Source organism: Camellia sinensis, chromosome 2 (assembly GCF_055761805.1).
Source record: "Camellia sinensis isolate YWXY chromosome 2, ASM5576180v1, whole genome shotgun sequence".
Taxonomy (NCBI): domain Eukaryota; kingdom Viridiplantae; phylum Streptophyta; class Magnoliopsida; order Ericales; family Theaceae; genus Camellia; species Camellia sinensis.
In genome coordinates, this window is record NC_138962.1 from 115,613,047 (window position 1) to 115,635,561 (window position 22,515).

Genomic DNA, 22,515 nt, shown 5'->3' on the forward strand with positions numbered 1-22,515 from the left:
AATGTAATTAATTCTCTTTTTAAATTATTTTAAAATGTAGTAGTGTTTTAGTAAGTCCAAGTTTGGCATATTGTAAAAAAGTTAAAAAGTCAAAAAGTTACTCAAAAAGTTAAAAAATTAACACTATTTACCAAAAGTCAACAATTACGACTGTACAACTCCTAATTCTAATTTTTCCCTACAAATCAATTTTTATAATTTTTATTACACATTTTTCATAAAAAGTCAAAAAGTTAACCCAAACATCTATATTTTCTTCCTCAAATTTTTAGTCTAAAAGAACAAAAAGTGCACTTATTTAGAACATCCTAAACAACCCTGATAAAAAAAGATTGGGCAAATTACATATACCCCTCGAAGTTTAGCAAAATTACAGATACCCCTGAGATTTGAGAAATTACAGATACCCCCTGAAGGTACTATTTGCATAACAAATTAGGGGGCAAATTGTTATGAAAATATAAACTTCAGGGGACAATTTGTTATGAAAATATAAATCTCAGGAGGTATCTGTAATTTCCAAAACCTCAGGAAGATATCTGGAATTTAGTTAAACCTCAAGAGAGGTATATGTAATTTGCCCAAAAGGATTTTGTGTTACAATTTTAAGTATAAATGTTCACAATTATAACTTTCACATTTCTAAAAAATTCACACTTGCAACAATTCACATTATATATATATATATATATATGAAAGAAACATATATGCATATGTATGCTAGTGAGGTGGCTACATGCAAGGCATGCAACATAGTGCCCAACGTAGAATTGTCTGTAAAGTGATTTTCCAATTCATCTAAATCAAACTCATTTTAGAATTCAAAAAAATACATCAATTTAATTTATCTATCAAGTAAAGAGGTATGTCTATGCAAAAACTAAAAACCGAGTTGAAACTGATGGGATTCAAACTGGATGGCATGGCACCATCTTCAAAGCCTAAGCAACCAATCTGATTGTTTAGTTTGAGTTTTCAGGATTTACTTTTCAGAAAATTAAATTTTTTTATTTTTCATGTTTTTTTATTTTCACTGAATTCTTTTAATATTTTAAGATTTTTTTTTTAATTTTTAGATGCAGCTAACATAAATATACTTGAAAAGTATAATATTTGTGGAAAAAATCTTTAAAAAATTTACTACATACCAAAAATATAAAAAAAAAAAATTACGAAAATTCAATATATTTTTGTATTCTTATATATTTATTGATTTTTAAAATATTTTTTTGTAAATATTTTATTTTTTAGATATATATCTAAGTAAAGTGTATTAAAAAAAGTAAAAAATTGAGAGAGAGAGAGAGATGAGAAAGGTAGGAGAGACTAGGGCAAAATTTTGGGGGGTCCAAATTTTGAGTGGAAATTTCAAATTAAGGTATATTTTGTGAAAAAATTTGTTTCTAATTTTTTGTAAATGGAAAAAATAGGCTATGCTTGTTAAATTAATATTTTTTAATTATTATTTATTGTTTATCATTTTTATTTTATTAGAGTTTTATGACTTAGTTTGAGGGAAAAAAAGTACAAAATTTAGATACATTTAAAAGTATAAATTTTAAAAATATAAAGAAAAAATCATTTATTTTTTATATTTTTTTGTATTTATAATTTTTTTTTATAAATATTTAATTTTAAATTATATTTAGATTAACTGAATTTAAATATTAAAATTTTTAATTAAAATATTAATAAAATTCACTTTAAAAAAAAGAATTGAAAATTCAAAAATAATTTTTGCAATTCTAAATCAAAAATAGAATTAGTTTTTTCAAATTTAAAAAAAAAAGATATATTATTTTTTATTCTAATAAATAAATAATTGAATATCCATCATGATTGTTCATCACCACGCAAACTCTGTCTCATGATTGTCCATCACCATTGTTGCAACAATAAGATTTTAGATCTACTAACATTCATCTAGATCCATCACGAGCCTTTATTTTTATTTTTATTTTTCTACCTTTCTATGTCTCTTTTTCTCTATTTTGTCGATGGAAAAATTAAAATTTGTAGAGGCAATTGTCAAAGGGATCAAAACATACTTTTTTCTCATTGAACTCGTGATTCTTCTGCAATTCTATATTGTTGTAGGCCTCTCTTCCGCTATACGAAAATATCCTACACTCCCTTATTATTTAACTGTCCTAAAGCTATCATGAAGTATAAATTTACTCTTCTGCACTGAAACTGTCACAAAGTATGACTTTACTATATGAACTATAAAATGATACAATTAAACCCTTCAATAAATATATTAATCTACTCGTTAGTCCGTATTTGGCATTTAATTTTATAAATTTTACTCGTTTACTAGAAATTTCACTTGCTAATAGTTAAATTTCACCTAAGCATTAAAGCTAAATTTCACTATTTGAAGAGAAGGAAATTTCGCTAGTTGGAGATAATGAAATAATTATTACTATCAAGTTTTAATTAAACAATATTAAAATTTTGGCAACTACACACATCATAGAATTAATTTAAAAAAATTAAATAATCATAAGCTAATTAAAAATTTAGTGACAATCACTTGTTATTCGATAACGAAATCACTAGCAACATCTTTTTGTTTAACTCATAGTTTTTCCATTTACTCGCTAGTCCGTCTTTGGCTTTAATTTTATAATTTTTACTCCTTTAGTAGAAATTTCACTTTGTTACTAATATTAAGGTTAAATTTCACTAGTTGAAGACAATGAAATAATTATTACTATCAACTTTTAATTACACAGTATTAAAATTTTAGTAATTTAATCTTTTGGAATTAATTAGATAACAAAATAATAAAAAAAATGAAATTAGCTTTAACTAATTAAAAATCTAGACAATCGCTTGTTACTCGCTTGTTGCTCGACAATGAAGCCACTGGCAACATCTTTCTTCCTTAACTCATAGGGTGCGTTTGTTTGGACGGATTGGATAAGGAGGGATTGTAATCCATCGGATTATTAGTCCTGGGATACATTGTCCCAGGACTATTTGGTTGGACTAAATTTGTATCATATGTTTGTTTAGTCATGGGATTAGATGTCTGGATTGGACTATTTTTAGTTATCCAATGTTTGTTTGGGATATTATGGAGAAGGATAAATGCTCAAATGACTATTTTATCCTTTTCAATTATTTACTAAGTAATAGCAATATTAAACATAGCTTTAATATTTTATTTTATTTTTTGCACAATATTTTAATTATTATAAATTATTATTTTCAATTAAATTAAATTTATAATTTATAATTTATATTTTTTATTTAATATATAATTTTAAATTAACGATAATAAAAAATAATTTTATTTAATATATAAATTAAATTTTCAATAACACAAAAAAATTTAATTTATAAGGCCATAATTTATAATTTATTATTTTTAAATAAATTTAATTTATAATTTATATTTTTTATTTAATATATAATTTTAAATTAACAACGCTAAAAAAATAATTTAATTTAATATGTAAATTTAATTTTTTAACAACACTAAAAAAATTTAATTTATAAGGCCATAATTTATAATTTATTATTTTAATTAAATTTAATTTATAATTTAAATTTTTTATTTAATATATAATTTTAAATTAACAACACTAAAAAAATAATTTATAAATGTTCAAAAGACTATTTTATCTTTTTCTAATTGTTTGCTAAGTAATAGCATGGAGGGTAAAATGGACATTTCACAAAATAATCCCATGGGTTCTATCCCATCTCCCCCCATGGGATAGGATAGTCCCATATTTGTGGGACTAATAGTCCGGGGGGACTATTAGTCCGGAGTAAAAAAAATGAAACAAACAATGGATTATTAGTCCGGTGGGACTAATAGTCCAATCCCACCCCCTAATCCTTCAAAAAAACAAACCCATAGTTCTTTCATATTTCCAATTGATTATAAGCCTCTTTTCCATCATATCACCAATCTATCCATCGTATTGTATGGACATCACGATACACCAACATCCACTGACGTGCCCTCGTTATTTCTAGTAACACTTGTTGTCTCCAACTTGAATATTTGTTGATGACGGTCTAACACCATGCAAAAGAATTGATTGTGCATTTGATTGGATGGATTGGCCACCACTAATCGATTTGCTAATTGATTGGAAGGCCTGGCCACCACCAATCGATTTTACAATTGATTGCACATCTAAAATTTTACAGAAGAATTGATTGAAAAAATTGGCCACTCCAGTCAATTTGGCAATTGATCGAATGACTTGGACACAACCAATCAATTGGCCAATCGACTAGATTCGTCAATTGATTGGATAAATTGACCAATAACTGTTCAAATTTGTGTTACTTATATATTTTTGTGTGGTCACTTACGTGATTTTCAGAAAACTTACTTGATTTTGTGTTGGTCAAAATTTTCTCAAATGACTTACTCGAATTTGTGTTACTTACGCACTTTTATGAGATCACTTACGTGAGTTTGTGAAAACTTACTTGATTTTGTGTTGTTCAAAATTTTTATGAAATGACTTACAGGAAATTTGTGTTCACTTACGTATTTTTGTGAGATTACTTATGTGAGTTTGTGAAAAACCTTAGCATTTTTTAGAAATCAAAGTTTTCTCAAATAACTTACCTGAATTTGTGTTACTTATGCATTTTTTCGAAATCACTTACGTGAATTTGTGAAAACTTAGGTTGCGTTTGGTAGAGCTTTCTAACTATGATTTGATAGTATGGGTTATATTTTGAGTTTGTGAGTTTTGGAATTATGATTTGAGTGTGAAAAATTTGTTTGGTGAAAGAGTTTTGAAAAGAGTTTTGAATTGAGTGGGAAATTTTTGATATAACATTTGATATTTGATACAAAAACTTACAACTTATAACCAAACATACAACTCAAAATTCTATTAAAGTACATAAAAAGTTTTAAAAAACTTGGAAAATATTTTTTTGGAATATATAAAAATTAACATATAAATTGAAAAAAAAATAATAATAAAAAAAAAATTACACTGTTTCGGTCAACCGGCCGGACGACCGGTGGAACGTCGGACAACCGGTTAGGCCAAATTTCAAAAAAAAAAAAAAAAAAATTTGAAAATCGCCTTTTACACTAAGTTTTGTGTTTGTTGTGGAAAACTAATTCCAAAACTCTATCCAAACATGATGTTACAATGTGGGGTTAGATTTAGGATTTGAAAATCCTTCCAAACAGAGTTATGTATTTTTGTGAGGTCAAAATTTTCTCAAATGAATTATTCGAATTTATGTTACTCACGCATTTTTTTGAGATCACTTGTGTAATTTTGTGAAAACTTACTTGATTTTGTGTTGTTTAAAACTATTATAAGATGACTTTCGGAAAATTTGTGTTCACTTATGCCTTTTTGTGAAATCAAAGTTTTCTCAAATGATTTACTCGAATTTGTGTTACTTACTCATTTTTGTGATATTACTTACGTAAGTTTGTAAAAATTTACGCATTTTTGTATTGTTCAAAATTTTTATGAGATGACTTACAGAAAATTTGTATTTACTTACGCATTTTTGTGAGAACACTTATGTAAGTTTGTGAAAACTTATGCATTTTTGTAATATCAAAGTTTTCTCAAATGACTTAGTCAAATTTGTGTTACTTGTACATTTTTTTGAGATCACTTACTTGATTTTGTGTTGTTTAAAATTTTTATGAGATGACTTATGAGAAATTTGTATTTACTTATATATTTTTATGAGATCACTTATGTGAGTTTGTGAAAAATTTACGCACTTTTGTGAGATCAAAGTTTTCTCAAATGGCTTACTCGAATTTGTGTTACTTACTTATTTTTGTGAGATTACTTACGTGAGTTTGTGAAAACTTACGCATTTTTGTGTTCAAAATTTTTATGAGATGACTTACGGAAAATTTGTGTTCACTTACGCATTTTTGTGAGATCACTTACGTAAGTTTGTGAAAACTTGCGCATTTTTGTGAAATCAAAGGGCTTGTTTGGTTTGTAGCTTAAGATACAATTTTTGAGAAAATTTTTTAAAATTTTGTTTGGTTCAAATTTTTTGAAAAATTTTTTCAAAATCACTTTCTCTCTCCAATATATCAATCAATCACTTTTTTTTTTCTCTCATCTCTCTTTCTTAATCACTTTTTCTCTCACACACATCTACTTTATTATAACAAAGTATCAAATCATCCCAAACTCTCAAACTCCAAAACTATTTTCAAAATATATAATCAAACAAACCAAAAAAATTTCTAAACTTTCTCTCCAAAGTGTTTTTTGAAAATTTATCTCAAAACACAAACTAATATGGATAGGCCCATAAAGACTACAGCCCACAGTGAACAGCCCCAAGCCCATCACTTAGGACCCATAGCATAACCCGGCTGGTAAAGCCCAGGGCAGCTGGAGGCCAACTGGGCATAGAGGGCCAATGATATTCGGACATATGGCAGGTGAAGCACAGGCCACGTCAGTAGACAAAGATCTGCAAAGTTATTGCCATAGCACATCACCATTAATGCAGCCCATCACAACATTTATTACGACAACACCTCTCAGCCGGAACAGCACCACCTTACCCTGAACAAGGTGGGCTACAACAGAGACTTTCGGCGAGAAGGGCAGGTCGGAAGGGACAGCAAAATGATTACCAAAGGATAAAAGCAAACGTAGAAGACAAGAGGAAGGTTAAGCTTTTTATCTTCAATCTCTCTCTCTCTCTCTCTCTCTCTCTCTCTCTCCATATTCTACTTCCTCTATTAACTTGCTCGTCGGAGGGTTTGCTGGGGGACTACCTCGTTCCCCAGTGAACTTGCTTGCAGGTACCACAGTGGGCTCAACCATCAACACCTGGGCTTGAGGAGCTTGGATCAGTCCAATCCATCCCTTGGAACGAACTGTATCATCAGTTGGCGCCGTTTGTGGGAACTGGTTCTTATCCGGACGTCAGGTTTGCTCATTGTCGCCGGAGACCCTGTCTTAACAATCTTTTCCTCTTACCCATCCAAGTGTATGGTCAAGACTAGATCTATGGCTTATCACCATAATGTCGCCGACCATCAAACCGACCCCCCCAATCCAAACAACCCACCACAATACTTCATCGAGCTTACCAACAGCATTAATCGCATGGCCGAGCAAAACCAGGCCCTCATAAATGCCTTACTCCAATGAAATCACCCTATGCCTCCTCCACCACCTCCAGATATTCCACCCAACCAAGAACGAGCCCCGAGCCATACTTTGCCGCAACCTTACCCACCAAACTTGGAAGGTCTGTAGCCCCCTCTCCCGCATATAAATCCACCACCTCCTCCTCCACAGCTATCGGTCGTGCCACCAGCCCCTGAGGGGGAAGCCAGCACCGTCCAGCCCCCGTTTCCCTCCGGTGGTGACAATATTCCCCTCTGGGATGCCGAACTCCGAGCCATGAAGCTTCAACTCCAAGGGGTTATGCAGAACATCCAGCATAAGCCCTTCACCACGGCAAACTCACCATTTGTCGCCTCCATCCGGGACAAACCTCTGCCTGCCAAGTTCAAAATGCCCACCATTGACTCCTTTGACGGGACCACGGACCCGGTCGACTATCTGGAGACCTATTGCACCCTCATGATTCTCTATGCTTTTCCTGACAAGATCATGTGCCGAGCTTTCCCCGTGACATTGAAGGGGTCAGCTCGGCTGTGGTTCAGCCAGTTACTAGCAGACTCTGTCTCCACTTTCCAGCACCTTAGCGACTCCTTCCTTAGCCACTTTATTAGACCCCAGCGCCAACGCCGCCCGGCAACCCAACTCCTCAACATCCGTCAGACTGAGGGGAAGTCGCTGTGCAGCTTCGTTACCCGTTTCAATACCGAAGCCTTGTAAGTAGCGGAAAATGATGACAAGGTCATCCTCACGGCTTTCATGGCCGGGCTGCGGTCATCCGATTTCTTTTTTTCCCTCTCTAAAAATCCCCCGACCTCCATGGCAGCCCTACTCTCCAAAGCTCAGAAATACATGAATGCCGAAGACTCACTAGCCGCTCGGCAGGACCCAGTCACTAAAAACCCGACCCCCAGAGACAAGAGAAAAGACTCGGAACCCCGAAACACCCAGTACAACAACCCAACACCCCACTATACCGACCGACCTCCGCGCGCTGACCGGTCGGCACCAGCCCGACCGCCCGGTCGGTTCGAGCGGTATACGCCCCTTAATTCTCCTATGGAACATGTCCTCCACCAGATCCAGCGGGACTACCCTCTCAAATGGCCCCTACCTTCACGAACCCCTTCCAGTCGGAAAGACCAGTCCAAATACTGCCGTTTCCACCAAGACCATGGCCATAACACTGATGACTGCATCAACCTCAAGGACCAGGTCGAGGTCCTAATACGTTAAGGGCGTCTCAGCCGGTTCACAGACATCCGCCCCCAGCAGAGGCAAAAGACCGAGCCACTCAGACATGACCGCCGCGCGCACCCCGCCCCGGCAGCCGGCCCAACAAAACCAAGGCCACGATCGCTCTCCGCAACAGCCTCGACCCCCAGGTCATCCCCCTCCACCAGTCAGTGAAATTTGAGTTATTTCAGGTGGCCTTGCCTGTGGTGGCCCATCCCGCTCGGCTTAGAAGGCAGAACTCAGAAAGATAAGGCAGGGCTTTGACAGAGCAGTTACCATTGTAGACTGACCGACCAAGCAACCCAAGCAGTGGATAGAGCCCATAACCTTTACGGACACCGACTGCACAGGCATCCGTTATCCTCATGATGACCCTCTCGTCATTTCTGTCATCCTATCAAACTACAAGGCCAGATGAGTTCTCATCGACAACGGCAATTCTTCAGACATCATATTCCTCAACTGCTTCCGCCAGCTCAAGATTGGGAAGGAAAGTTTGTCTCCCCTTTAGACCCCTTGGGTCGGTTTTACTGGCGACCGGGTGACATCCATTGGCTCCATCGATCTCTCTATCACCATTGCAGAGTACCCAAGGCAGACCACGAACTTGCTCACCTTCCTTGTTGTCGACTGCCCCTCGGCCTACAACATCATCCTCGGTCGCACAGCCCTCAATGCTTTCCAAGCTATCACATCGACCTACCACCTCGCCGTAAAATTCCCCACCGACTTGGGCGTCGGGACAGTAAGAGGGGAGCAAAGCATAGCTAGGGAGTGTTATGTCGCCTCGCTCAAGGAAGTCAAGCTGAAGGAGACCATGATCTTTGAAGGACTTGACGTTCGCGATAAAGACGAGCTGGTCAAAGGGGAACCAGTGGAGGAACTTGTTGAGGTTCCAATCGATTCCACCAACCCAACAAAAACCGCCAAAATAGGCAGCCAGCTATCTCCCCAAGCAAAGGCCGACCTTACTGTCCTTCTGACGGAGCACAATGATGTATTTGCTTGGACCCATTCAAACATGCCAGGCATAGACCCCTCTTTCATCACCCACCGCCTCAGCATTGAACCCCACTTCCGACCATACCGCCAGAGACAACGCATCTTCCATCTGGAGCGCAACACTCTCATAGCCACAGAGGTTGACAAGCTCCTCCAGACCCAATTCATCCAAAATGTGGACTACCCTAAATGGCTGTCCAACGTGGTTCTCGTTCGTAAAAACAATGGCAAATGGCGACTCTGTGTCGACTACTCCGACCTGAACCGAGCTTGCCCCAAAGACAGCTATCCTCTTCCCCGCATAAATCTGCTGGTCGATGCTACGGCCGGTCATCAAATGCTCAGCTTCATGGATGCTTTCTCTGGGTACAACAAAATCCTGATGCACTCGTCCGATCGGGAATATACATCCTTCATTACCGACCGAGGCACCTACCACTACTGTGTGATGCCGTTCGATCTAAAGAATGCTGGGGCCACCTACCAACGGTTGGTTAATGCCGTCTTCCACCATCAGATAGGTCAGAATATGGAAGTATATGTCGACGACATGCAAGTCAAGAGCAAACTCTCCACCGATCATTTGACCGACCTGCGAGAGACCTTCGCCACCCTATGCAAGTACTAGATGAAACTCAATCCAGAGAAGTGCGCTTTCGGCGTAGGCTCTGGAAAATTTTGGGGTTTTATGGTCAGTCAACGCGGCATTGAAGCTAACCCCGAAAAGATCAAGGCCTTGATCGAGATGCAATCACCAAAAACAGTCAAAGAGGTTCAAAGACTCACCGGCCGAGTGGCGGCCCTCAACCGATTCATTTCCCGCGCCATAGATAAGTGCCTACCATTTTTCAAAGTTCTCCGGCAGACTTTTGAATGGACAACTGAGTCCGAAGAGGCTTTCCAACAGTTAAAGCAATGCATGGCCAATCCCCCCATTCTTTCACAGGCAATCACGGGCAAGACCCTCTTCCTTTACTTAGCAGTATCAAGCACCGCCGTCAGTACAGCCCTTATCAGAGAAGACGGCTCAATCCAACGGCCGGTCTACTACATCAGTCGGGCTCTCAGGGGAGCGGAGCAGAATTATCCATTGTTAGAAAAATTGTCCTTGGCCTTGGTCACCGCCTCCAGACGACTCCGCCCTTACTTCCAAGCCCACTCCATAGTGGTCCTCACCGACCAACCCCTGAAGAAGGTCATGCAGCAACCAGAACTTTCCGGCAGACTTATGCAGTGGTTAGTAGAACTTAGCCAGTTTGACATCTCCTACCGCCCTCGAACAGTGATCAAGGGACAAGCTGTAGCCGACTTCATCCTGGAGTTCACCAATCCTACCCCAACCACTACCCCTCCAACCCCACCATCTCCTGCCGAGCCAGAAGATCCTCATTCTTGGACTCTCAACATCGACGGATCATTCCACAGGGAGGGTAGTGGGGCTGGCATCATCCTCACCTCCCCTGAGGGTGGCTATTTCAAATGTGCTCTCCATTTCTTGTTTGAGGCTAGCAACAATGAGGCCGAATATGAGGCATTGATAGCAGGACTCCGCCTTGCCAAGGACATTGGTGTCAGCCATATCCGGGTACTCAGTGACTCCCAGCTCATCGTCGGCCAGATTACGGGGGAATTCGACACCAAGGAGGACACAATGCGGGCCTACAGGGATATAGCACTCCCCCTTGTTCGCCTCTTCAACACCTTCCACATCGAGCACATCCCTCGGGCAGAAAAGCTCCAAAGCAGACGAAATGGCTCAGCTGGCTTCTGCTGACCATTCCAATCTCAGCCATGATGTCCGTCTCGAATACCTAGCCCACCCGGCCATTTCACCCGACCTGCAAGAAGTACAGTTCCTCCAAAATGAACCCATCCCTTGGGCGTCCGATATTTCCCTATTTTTAACTATAGGGGCACTCCCAGATGACCAGCAGCAGGCTGCCAAAGTTAGGGCCCGATCGTCCAATTACATCATGGTCAGTGGCGTATTGTACAAACGTGGTTTTTCACGGTCATATCTCCGGTGCCTCAATTCGTCTCAAGCAACCTATGTGATGCAGGAGATCCATGAGGGAATTTGTAGTAATCATTCGGGCGGCAGGTCCCTTGCCCATAAGATACTTCGTACTAGTTATTTTTGGCCAATCCTTAATCAAGATGTGACCGATTTCGTGCTCAAATGTGACAAGTGTCAACGCTTCGCCAACATTCTCCATGCACCTCCCACTAAATTGATCACACTCTACAGCCCCTACCCGTTTGCCAAATGGGGGATCGACCTGGTCGGTCCACTTCCCACCGGCCGAGGACAGACCAAGTTCGCAATCATCGCCATTGGCTACTTTACCAAGTGGGTAGAGGCAGAGCCCCTGGCCACCATCACAGAGCGGAACACAACCAAGTTCATCTGGCAGTCGATCATTTGCAGGTTTGGCGTCCCTCAAGCCATCATCTCTGACAACGGCAAGCAATTCGACAACGCCAAGTACAGGAAGTTCTGCGCAGACCTCTAGATTCAACCATGTTTCTCTTCCCCAGGTCATCCCCAAGCCAATGGCCAGGTTGAGGTCACCAACCGTTCTCTCCTGAAGATCATCAAGACTAAGCTGGAAGCTGCCAAGGGACTTTGGGTAGAGGAATTATCGAATGTGCTCTGGGCTTACCAGACTACAGCTCGGACTCCTACTGGGGAAACCCCCTTTCACCTAACATACGACGCTGAGGCGGTTATTCCAGTGGAAATCGGTCTGCCTACTCCCAGAGTTTTACACCTGGATCCAGCACTTGCTGAAGAACTCTGTCGGGTAGACCTGGACCTGATTGAAGAGCTCAGAGAGACCACTGCTGTCAGATTAGCCTCGTACCAACAGAAGATGAGTACACACTATAACCGCAAGGTTCGACCAAGGGAGTTCGCTGTAGGGGACCTTGTCTTGAGGGAAGCAACCCTTGCTACCAAAAATCCAACTGAGGGTAAACTGACAGCTAAATGGGAGGGACCTTACATTATGAAAGCCTGACCTCGTTCGGGCACTTACCGACTTCAGGACATGGAAGGTCGAGATCTCGCCCACCCTTGGAATGCTGAACACCTGATGCGCTACTTTCAATGAGTTCGTGCTGTTGTATTTCTCGGTTGTTGTATTTTCTTTTCGTTACATAATGTAAACTTGGATCGATTGAATTACACTATCTATGACAACAATTATATACCTTAGCTATTCATGCTTTCCCTCAATAATATTCTCATTTGCAGCACTTCAAAAGCCTCAGCCAGACTGAGCACTGCAAAAGCCTCGGCCAGACTGAGCACTTCAAAAGCCTCAGCCAGATTGAGCACTGCAAAAGCCTCGTCCAGACCGAGCACTTCAAAAGCCTCAGCCAGACTGAGCACTGCAAAAGCCTCGACCAGACTGAGCACTGCAAAAGCCTCGACCAGACCGAGCACTTCAAAAGCCTCGGCCAGACCGAGCACTTCAAAAGCCTCGGCCAGACCGAGCACTTCAAAAGCCTCAGCCAGACTGAGAACTGCAAAAGTCTCGGCCAGACCGAGCATTTCAAAAGCCTCGGCCAGACCGAGCACTCCAAAAGCCTCAGCCACACTGAGCACTTCAAAAGCCTCAGCGAGACTGAGCACTTCAAAAGCCTGAGCCAGACTGAGCACTTCAAAAGCCTGAGCCAGACTGAGCACTTCAAAAGCCTGAGCCAGACTGAGCACTGCAAAAGCCTCAGCCAGACTGAGCACTGCGAAAGCCTCAGCCAAACTGAACACCACGAAAGCCTCAGCCAGACCTGTCACGACCCAAACCCGCCCCTATGGGTTTAGCACCGTAACTGGCCAGTAATCCGAGATTACCGAAGACCTGCTTAACAGTAATACAGTAATACAGAGTACAGGGGCTGGCGGAAGCCAATACAGTAATTAAACAATGTCCAATGAGCTGTGACAGTCTGTATGCAAAAAGACTTTTCATTCAAATATATACAGTCAGACAAAACAGTATGTACATATATACGATCATTCAGTCAGGGACCTAATCCATATTAAACAGTGCAGTACAGTAAACAAACGGTTACAGAGACAGAAGGGGGAACTACAACACCCCCAAGCCGTAACTTGACAGGCTCGGAACCTCGCATTGAGGCACATAGGTTGGCTCGACAAAACTGGAGTTTTACCCCGACGCTCCTAGCTGCGGTCTAGTGCCTGTACACCTACATATATATATGAGCAGTGAACTAAAGCCCAGTGAATAACACAATGCGTAAAGGGGTTAAGAATAAATGTCCTTACAGTGATGAAAACAGTTCATTAAATCAGTATTTTAGTCGTTCAGTCGATACAGTCATATGTGGTACATCCATTAGCATAACAGTACAGTAAACAGTAGGTCTTAAAAGACCGAACAGTAAATGATGGCCATCAGTCAATAACAGTAGTGGTTCCAACGAGGGAACCGACAGAGATCTCTGTAACAGTAATAGTAAACAGTAGGTGCTAAGGTTGCCACAATACAGTTTAGAATATAGGACATACATTCATTCAATTAACAGTATTAGTTCAGAAAATAGTACGGTTCAATTGTTCAGAAGATAATCATTTTGAACATATCTTTACACAGTTGTTACTCACAGAGTTCTGGGCTACAGTAAAGCTAGAGCGCATCCCCCGTCGCCAACCCTACACAGTTACAGATTGAACACACACTAAGCTACACAGTTGGGAAAGATAACAGCTTAATCCCTAATTTGCCTCGGTGTGGTTTTACATCTATATCCTCATTAAGATGTCTTAAACTAGGCCTAAGAATGCCTAGAATGAGATGAGGATGTAAAGATGCACTCTAAAATCATTTTCAGACTTTTCAGAAAACAGGGTTCACGCTCGAGCGTAGGTTACTCTGCTCGATCGGACATGCAGACGAAGGTTTCTGCTCGAGCGTAGACTTACCCGCTCGAGCGTTCTGCAAAACAGTCAAAAGTACTGGATAGGCGAAAATCACGCTCGATTGGGCGCTCGACACCCGCTCGAGCATGAGACACAATGCCCCACTTGAGCGTCAATTGTTCCGCTCGAGCGGACTTCAAAACAAAACAAAATGCTGGGAGCACGATTTCCACGCTCGAGCGCCAGTCACCCCGCTCGAGCGTGAGTCCAAATTCTGGAAATTCCAGATTTGAACCTCAAGCTCAAAGCCAAGTTTTAAACCATAAATTTCGATCCTCTTGGGCCAATTTTCTAGAAAACACATCAAAACTCATACTTTAACATGATTCAAAGCTCAAATTGTAAAATCAAAGCCCAAGGGTGTTTCAAATAAATCCAATTCAAACTAATTTCCATGAATATGAAGAACATGCAAACATGCATGAATTTAAACCATTCAAAGCTTCAAATGCTAGCTCAATCGAGCCAATTCTTTTCTAAAAACATGATGAAATCATGGACTACTCTTAAAGCATGGACATGCATGTGAGGAATGTGAACTACAACCTCAAAACTCAATATATAAACATGCATGCAACAATTAAGCTTCAACACAACAATTTGAGCCATAAGTTGGCTCTAGGCTCCAACCTAGGTCTAAACCATGCAAGAAACAATTTAAACACAAGGATGAGAAGATGAATTTCTACCTTAAGTCTCCAATTCAAGGAAGGGAAGCTCAAATATGCAATTCTTCTTCAATTCCAAGCAATTCACAAGCTAAAGTGAGATGAAATCCAACTCTCTCCCTTATCTCCCTCTCTCTAGTCGGCAAAGGCAAGGAATGAGTTGAGCAAAAGTGTGCCTAGGTGTATACTAAGGCTCAAATGTTGATCATGGTGTGGGCCACTCATGTGGCAAAATGGTAAATAAGGCCAACTATGCAATTTAGCTCATTTTAATCTAATTTAATCGTTCCAAATCAATTTTCGAATAATTATACCATAAATCACATAAATTACGTTGATCATAAAACACTAATCGGTTTCTGATTCGGCCGCCGATAAGGCCTTCAATTAGCAGTTTAAACATAAAAACTGAACAGATAATTAAACAGTCAACAGATAGACATACAGTTAAACAGATATACTTAGTCAATTCAATTCCATATTTCAGTCAGTCAGTTCAGTATTTCAATCAGTTCAATTACTTCAGTTATCAATCACAATCAGTCTTAGTTTATTCAGTAATCGGTAGTTATCGGTAAACAGTGACGAGGGTTGTTACAAGATCGAGCACCACAAGACTCAGCCAAACCGAGTGCCATCACCTTAGGTCCAGAAAACTGCTTAATTGTAGCCTTAGTAGAACACTTAGTCACAATTTGAGGTCAAAATTTTTACACCACTCTTTACTTAGTTAAAATCCCAGAGACTTTCTTTCATTTTTTCTTCACCAATCAGATTACTTCCTCAGCAGTATGGCGAGCACCAACACATAATTCTGTCACAAGTTCAATTTTTCAACTTTGTTCTACATTGAATTTCTATTACAAAGTTTAATTTTCGCCTTTTGAGCCCCGCGCCGTCCCGTTCGGCCACCCTCGCGGTCGGCACGCCTCACGATCGGCCCCTCCGCTCGGCCACCCTCGCGGTCGGCACACCTTACGCTCGGCACGCCTCACGACCGGCCCCCTCGCTAAGCCACCCTCGTAGTCCGCACACCTCACGGTCTGCCCTCCCGCTCGGCCACCTTCGCGGTCGGCACGCCTCACGATCGGCCCCTCCGCTCGGCCACCCTCGCGGTCAGCACCCCTCACGGTCTGCCCTCCCGTTCGGCCACCCTCGCGGTCGGCACGCCTCACGATCGGCCCCCCCACTCGGCCACCCTCGCGGTTGGCACGCCTCACGGTCTGTCCTCCCGCTCGGCCACCTTCGCGGTCGGCACGCCTCAAGATCGGCCCCCCCGCTCGGCTACCCTCGTGGTCGGTACGCCCCACGATTGGCCCCTCCGCTCAGCCACCCTCGCGGTCGGTACGCCCCACGATCGGCCCCTCCGCTCGGCCACCCTCGCGGTCGGCACGCCCTACAATCGGCCCTTCTGCTCGGCCACCCTCGCGGTCGGCACGCCTCATGATCGGTCCCTCCGCTCAGCCACCCTTGCGGTCGGCACACCTTACGCTCGGCACGCCTCACGACCGGCCCTCCCGTTCAGCCACCCTCGCAGTCGGCACGCCTTACGGTCTGCCCTTCCGCTCGGCCACCTTCGTGGTCGGTACGCCTCACGATCGGTCCCTCTGCTTGGCCACCCTCGCGGTCAGCACCCCTTACGGTCTGCCCTCCCACTCGGCCACCCTTACGGTCGGCACGCCTCATGATCGACCCCCCCGCTCGGCCACCCTCGGGGTCGGCACGTCTCACGATCTGTCCTCCCGTTCGGTCACCCTCGCGGTCGACACGCCTCACGGTCTGCCCCCCCGCTCGGCCACCCTCGCGGTCGGCACGCCTCACGATTGGCCCCTCCGCTCGGCCACCCTTGCGGTCGGCACACCTCACGATCGGCCTCTCCGCTCAGCTACCCTCGCGGTCGGCACGCCTCACGGTCGGCCCTCCCGTTCGGCCACCCTCGTGATCGGCACGCCTCACGATCGGCTCTTCCGCTCGGCCACCCTCGCGGTTGGCACGCCTCAAGGTCGGCCTTTCCGCTCGATCCGGATTCATCTTCCTCATTTCTATTCTCTTCGCCTGGCTGAAGCTGCACTCGGGAATGAGGGACTACTGACATGGATAGGCCCATAAGGACTATAGCCCACAGTGAACAGCCCCAAGCCCACCACTTAGGACCCATAGCATAACCCGGCTGGTAAAGCCCAGGGCAGCTGGAGGCCAACTGGGCATAGAGGGCCAATGATATTCGGACATATGGCAGGTGAAGCACAGGCCACGTCAGTAGACAAAGATCTGCAAAGTTATTGCCATAGCACATCACCATTAATGCAGCCCATCACAACATTTATTACGACAACACCTCTCAGCCGAAACAGCACCACCTTACCCTGAACAAGGTAGGCTACAACAGAGACTTTCGGTGAGAAGGGCAGGTCGGAAAGGACAGCAAAATGATTACCAAAGGATATAAGCAAACGTTGAAGACAAGAGGAAGGTTAAGCTTTTTATCTCCAATCTCTCTCTCTCTCTCTCTCTCTCTCTCTCTCCATATTCTACTTCCTCCATTAACTTGCTCGTCGGAGGGTTCGCTGGGGGACTACCTCGTTCCCCGGTGAACTTGCTTGCAGGTACCACAGTGGGCTCAACCATCAACACCTGGGCTGGAGGAGCTTGGATCAGTCCAATCCATCCCTTGGAACGAACTGTATCATCACAAACCAAACACTCTCAAATGGCTTACTTGAATTTGTGTTATTATGCATTTTTGTGAGATTACTTACGTGAGTTTGTGTAAACTTACACATTTTTATATTGTTCAAAATTTTTATGAGATGGCTTACGAGAAATTTGGTTTTACTTACGCACTTTTATAAGATCACTTACGTGAGTTTGTAAAAATTTACATATTTTTGTTAAATCAAAATTTTATGAAATAACTTGCTCGAATTTGTGTTACTTACGTATTTTTGTTAGATCACTTATGTGATTTCGTGAAAATTTATGTGATTTTGTCTTCCACAAAAAATTTATGAGATCATTTATAGAAAATTTGTGTTAACTTAGGGTTGGTTTGGCAAGGGCTCATTGGGTTTTTTTGGCTCAATGAGCTATAAAAGACAGAATAGGCTCATGAGCCACAACAGACAAAACATCCCATCCAACCCCATAATCATTACACTATTCTCTTACAAAAAAATCAAAAAAGCCAAAAAGCCAAAAGCCCTTCCCAAACTAAACTTTTGAGCCTAGGCTCATATAGTCAAAAAAGCCAAAAAACCAAAAAACCAACCCACTTCCCAAACGGAGGCTAGTCATTTTTATGAGATTACTTATTTGAGTTTGTGAAAACTTGCATGATTTTATATTGTTTCAATTTTTTTAAGATCACTTACTCAAATTTGTATTAATTACACATTTTTATGAGATCACTTATATATTTATTATATAATCTAGGGTAAATTACAAACACCCCCTGAGATTTACTTAAATTACAAATTACCCCATGTGGTTCTAGAAATTACATTATGCCTTCTAAGATTTATAATTTCATAACAAATAAGTCCTTTTATTAATAAATTATCAGGTTAATTAACAGTTTTTAATAATGTTAAAATTTTATTTCAATTAATAATGTAGATAATTTTATTATTGTATAAGTGAATAGTTAGAAATTTTATTTTTTTCAATTAATTCTGTCAAATAAAAAATTCTAACAGGTAGGTATTTGTAATTTTCTAAACCATAAGGAATAATTCATATTTTAAGCAAATCTCAAGAGATATATTTATAATTTACTCAAAATTGTAGAAGCTGTTATATAACGAGGAAATAACTTTATAATGGGTTGAAGAAAAAACCTATTCACAAAAAGGTCAAATGCGTTATATAAATAATAATTAAAATTATTATTATTATTATTTTTGTAATTAATATACACCGATACGATGTCAATGTAATTGCCCCTTATATAAATGTCAAATAATGATTGAGACCATCACCTTCATAAAACTTCGCAAGACTTTTATAAATTTGGATCTCTCGTTATATGAATCTCACACATATTTTAGTCGGCCTCATACATATATAAAAGGCCAGATCACTTTGAAGGTGTCAGAATTATCCCCAAAAGGGTCCCAAATATTTTTGATAAATGTCAAACGACTTAAGTTTTTGTCATAAAACGTGTATATCATTAATTACTAGAAAATGATACTATATAAATTTATTTTTTAGATTTATTTTATAATAAATTTAATAATGTGTAAGTGATATGATTAATTGATGATTACAGAAATATGAGAGAGAATATCCTAATTGATTGTCATATCACTAGCCTTTAAAATTAGATCTAATTTTTTGGGATAAATTATAAACACACCTCTTGAGGTTTAGTTAAATTACAAATTACTCTATGTGGTTTTAGAAATTACATTATGCCCCTTGAGATTTTTAATTTCATAATAAATAAGTCTTTTTATTATTAAATCATCAGGTTAATTAACAGTTTTTAATAATGTTAAAATTTTATTTCAATTAATAATTCAGATAATTTTATTATTGTATAGGTAAACAGTTAAAAATTTTACTTTTTTAATTAATTCTGTTAAATAAAAAATTCTAATAAAGAGATATTTATAATTTTTTAAACCATAACAAATAATTTATATTTTAAACAAATATAAAAAAGTATAGGTTTAATTTACTTATAATTTATTATTTAAATGATAATGTTTTCTATACAATGTTTGCTGAGCGGTACTCGTCAACCAATGAAATTCATGGGCATATTTGATAATCATTTTTTCAATATATTAATCTTACTCTTTTTGGCATTTCTATCACTTACATAAACAATTCATTTTGGTTTAGACCATTTTCAAACGGTGAGTACTTGACATCAAATTTAAATTTTGGTAAAAAAGTTATTTTTTAGTGTTTTAATAATTTTACTAAATTGATATCAAAATAAAAATTTATCAAAAAAATTATCAAATTGAGAACAAGCTCGAATTGAAAAAATTAACTTTATTTTATTTAAATTTGATAAATTTTTTGATTCATTACATATTTCAATGTAGTTGTTGTGTCAAGCTGGAAACAGCTGTCAACAACCAAAAATCTATCGATACATGTCAACTTCTGTTTTTTACTATAGTCTGTGCAATATATTATTCTTATTATAAGCTTTTGTTGCTGTGGGAACCTACATCATCAAACACAGACACAAACTATCGTTCAAAAAAAAAAAACACAGACACAAACCCACATTGTAGTGAGAGAGAAATGGAGCTTCAACATTTTAGCCATGAACATCCGTTGATCCTCGGTGAAGTGAACGACGATGGTGAGGCAATTGTCTGCGAGGGGTGTAGGGAAAACATCTCTGGTTCTGCATTCAGTTGCAAAAATTGTTCATATTTTTTGCACAAATTTTGTGCTGAATTTCCAGAGGAGATGAATCACCCAATGCACCCTGAGCACCCGCTTACCCTCCGCCATGCAGTGCCTGGTATATTCAGATGTGACGGCTGTTATACATGGTTGCCAGAATTCATATATCGTTGTTCCATCTGCAATTTCAACCTCGACATATGTTGTGCTTTGAGAGCACCGAAGCTTAAACATGAAAGTCACGAACACCCATTAAGCCTTATGTCCAGCTTGGCCTCCTTCCAATGTCATGCTTGTGGCACAAAGCGTGAAGACATGTCTTATATGTGTGACACATGCAGTTTCTGGATCCATAAGGACTGTGCTTCATTAACACCCACCTTCAAACACCACACTCACATTCACCCTCTCACCCTCATCTATCCTACTCATGAAGATCATTACTTTTTTACTCAGCACAAGTGCAGAATTTGTGAAGATTCAAAGGTGGAACAAACGTTTTGGTTATATGTTTGTATAGGATGCATCTATTGCATTCATGTCAAGTGCTCAACAAAGACAAAGTATGCTTTCGCATTTAACCTGATCTCGATTTTTATTTTCCCTTTTGATAAGAAAAAGTTTATTGACAATGCTTTTCTCCTCATGTGATGTGTGTTCTCTTGTTATTTTGTGGATTTAGGGAAAGAGAAAGTGCAATCGAGGTTGAGAATATTGACGAGGCCAATTTGATTCACTTGCCAATGGCTGATGACTCAATTAGTGCAATTGACCTATTTTTCAAGCAAATCAGCATGGGAGACAACAAGAGAGAAACAGAGCTCAACCATTTTAGTCATCGTCATCCATTAATCCTTTTTGATGCGCAAGGAGACAACAATTTGTGCTATGAGAACGAACTACTTATCTTGAATGAGCTGAATAAGGACAAAATATGCAATGCTTGTGTGAGAAAAATTTCGGCTCCATTTTACAGTTGTGGTCTGTGTGATTTCTTTCTCCACAAATGGTGTGCCGAGCTACCAAATGAACTGGAGCATCCGTTTCACCCACACAAGCTCATCCTCCTCAAAAAGCCCCCTGAACCTAGAGGATTGTTCTATTGCAACGGCTGCGAATATTATTGCGACGGATTTGCCTTCAAATGTATCGAGGAAGAATGTATGAATTATTACAATTACCACCTCGATGTTAAGTGTGCTTTCCTACCCAAAGCCATCATTCATAAAGTTCATGAGCATCCCCTTTTCCTAAAGAAAGATTGTACCAGCGCAGGTTGTGCTGCATGTCCACGAAGGGTTTGGATATTCGCATTTGGATGTGACATTTGCAATTTCAACTTACACTACACATGTGCTTTGCTACCAGATACAATTAAGCATAGGTATGATGAACATCATCCCTTCAGCCTAATTTATGCACCCATTCAGGATGGACCTGTTGAGTATATCTGTGAATTTTGCGAGGATGAAATAGACCCAAACTGGTGGTTCTATCACTGCATAGATTGTGATCAGTCTGCTTGTGCCAAATGTATTTGTGTAGAGAGAAAGGAAGATCACAATATCAAGTGGGGAAGCACCTATAACTTTGACAGTCACTCACACTGTCTCATCTGTGTTCCAATGACAGACAGGAGCTTGAGCTTTAACTGTGCCTATTGCCACGAGCATGCCAATCCCTTCTCTCAAGTAGGACGAATTGCGAGTGCAATAAGCTTCAAATGTGAGCAGTGTAACATTATGCTCCATCCACATTGTCCTCATCCATAATATCTTAACCCGTGTTTGTTTTGAGAATTTGATAAGAAAATGAAAAAGGAAAGAAAATGTAATCTTATTTTTTGTTTGATTATAATGAAAAGCATAAGAGAAAAGAAAGTGAGAGGGAAATGTAATCTCACTTTTTGTATTTTGAGTGCACTTGATTTTTTTTCTTTTTTCATTTATCAACTTAACCAAATATAATTTAGAATTCAAATCTTACCAATTATTTCTTCTTCTTTTTATTTTTTATTTTTTTTTATTTCTCTCATCAAATCGTCTTAGTCATAATTGAAAAAAAAAAATTCAATACGATTATTCATGCTTTTAAATGTTTAAATAAAATTACCTTCAAGTTTGTAGATGCCAATGGCTAATATTAGATCATTATAGGGAGTGGTTAGTTCAAT

General features: G+C 39.7%; 1 protein-coding gene across 1 annotated transcript; it reads left to right on the forward strand.

The window, feature by feature from the left end:
• The first annotated feature begins 20,127 nt into the window (after positions 1-20,127).
• On the forward strand, positions 20,128-22,253 carry LOC114258347 (uncharacterized). Its single transcript, XM_082915457.1, has 2 exons — positions 20,128-20,905; positions 21,025-22,253. Exons 1-2 carry the CDS (start codon positions 20,235-20,237, stop codon positions 22,112-22,114), a joined length of 1,761 nt encoding a protein of 586 aa, XP_082771583.1. The 5' UTR covers positions 20,128-20,234; the 3' UTR covers positions 22,115-22,253.
• Positions 22,254-22,515: the final 262 nt, after the last annotated feature.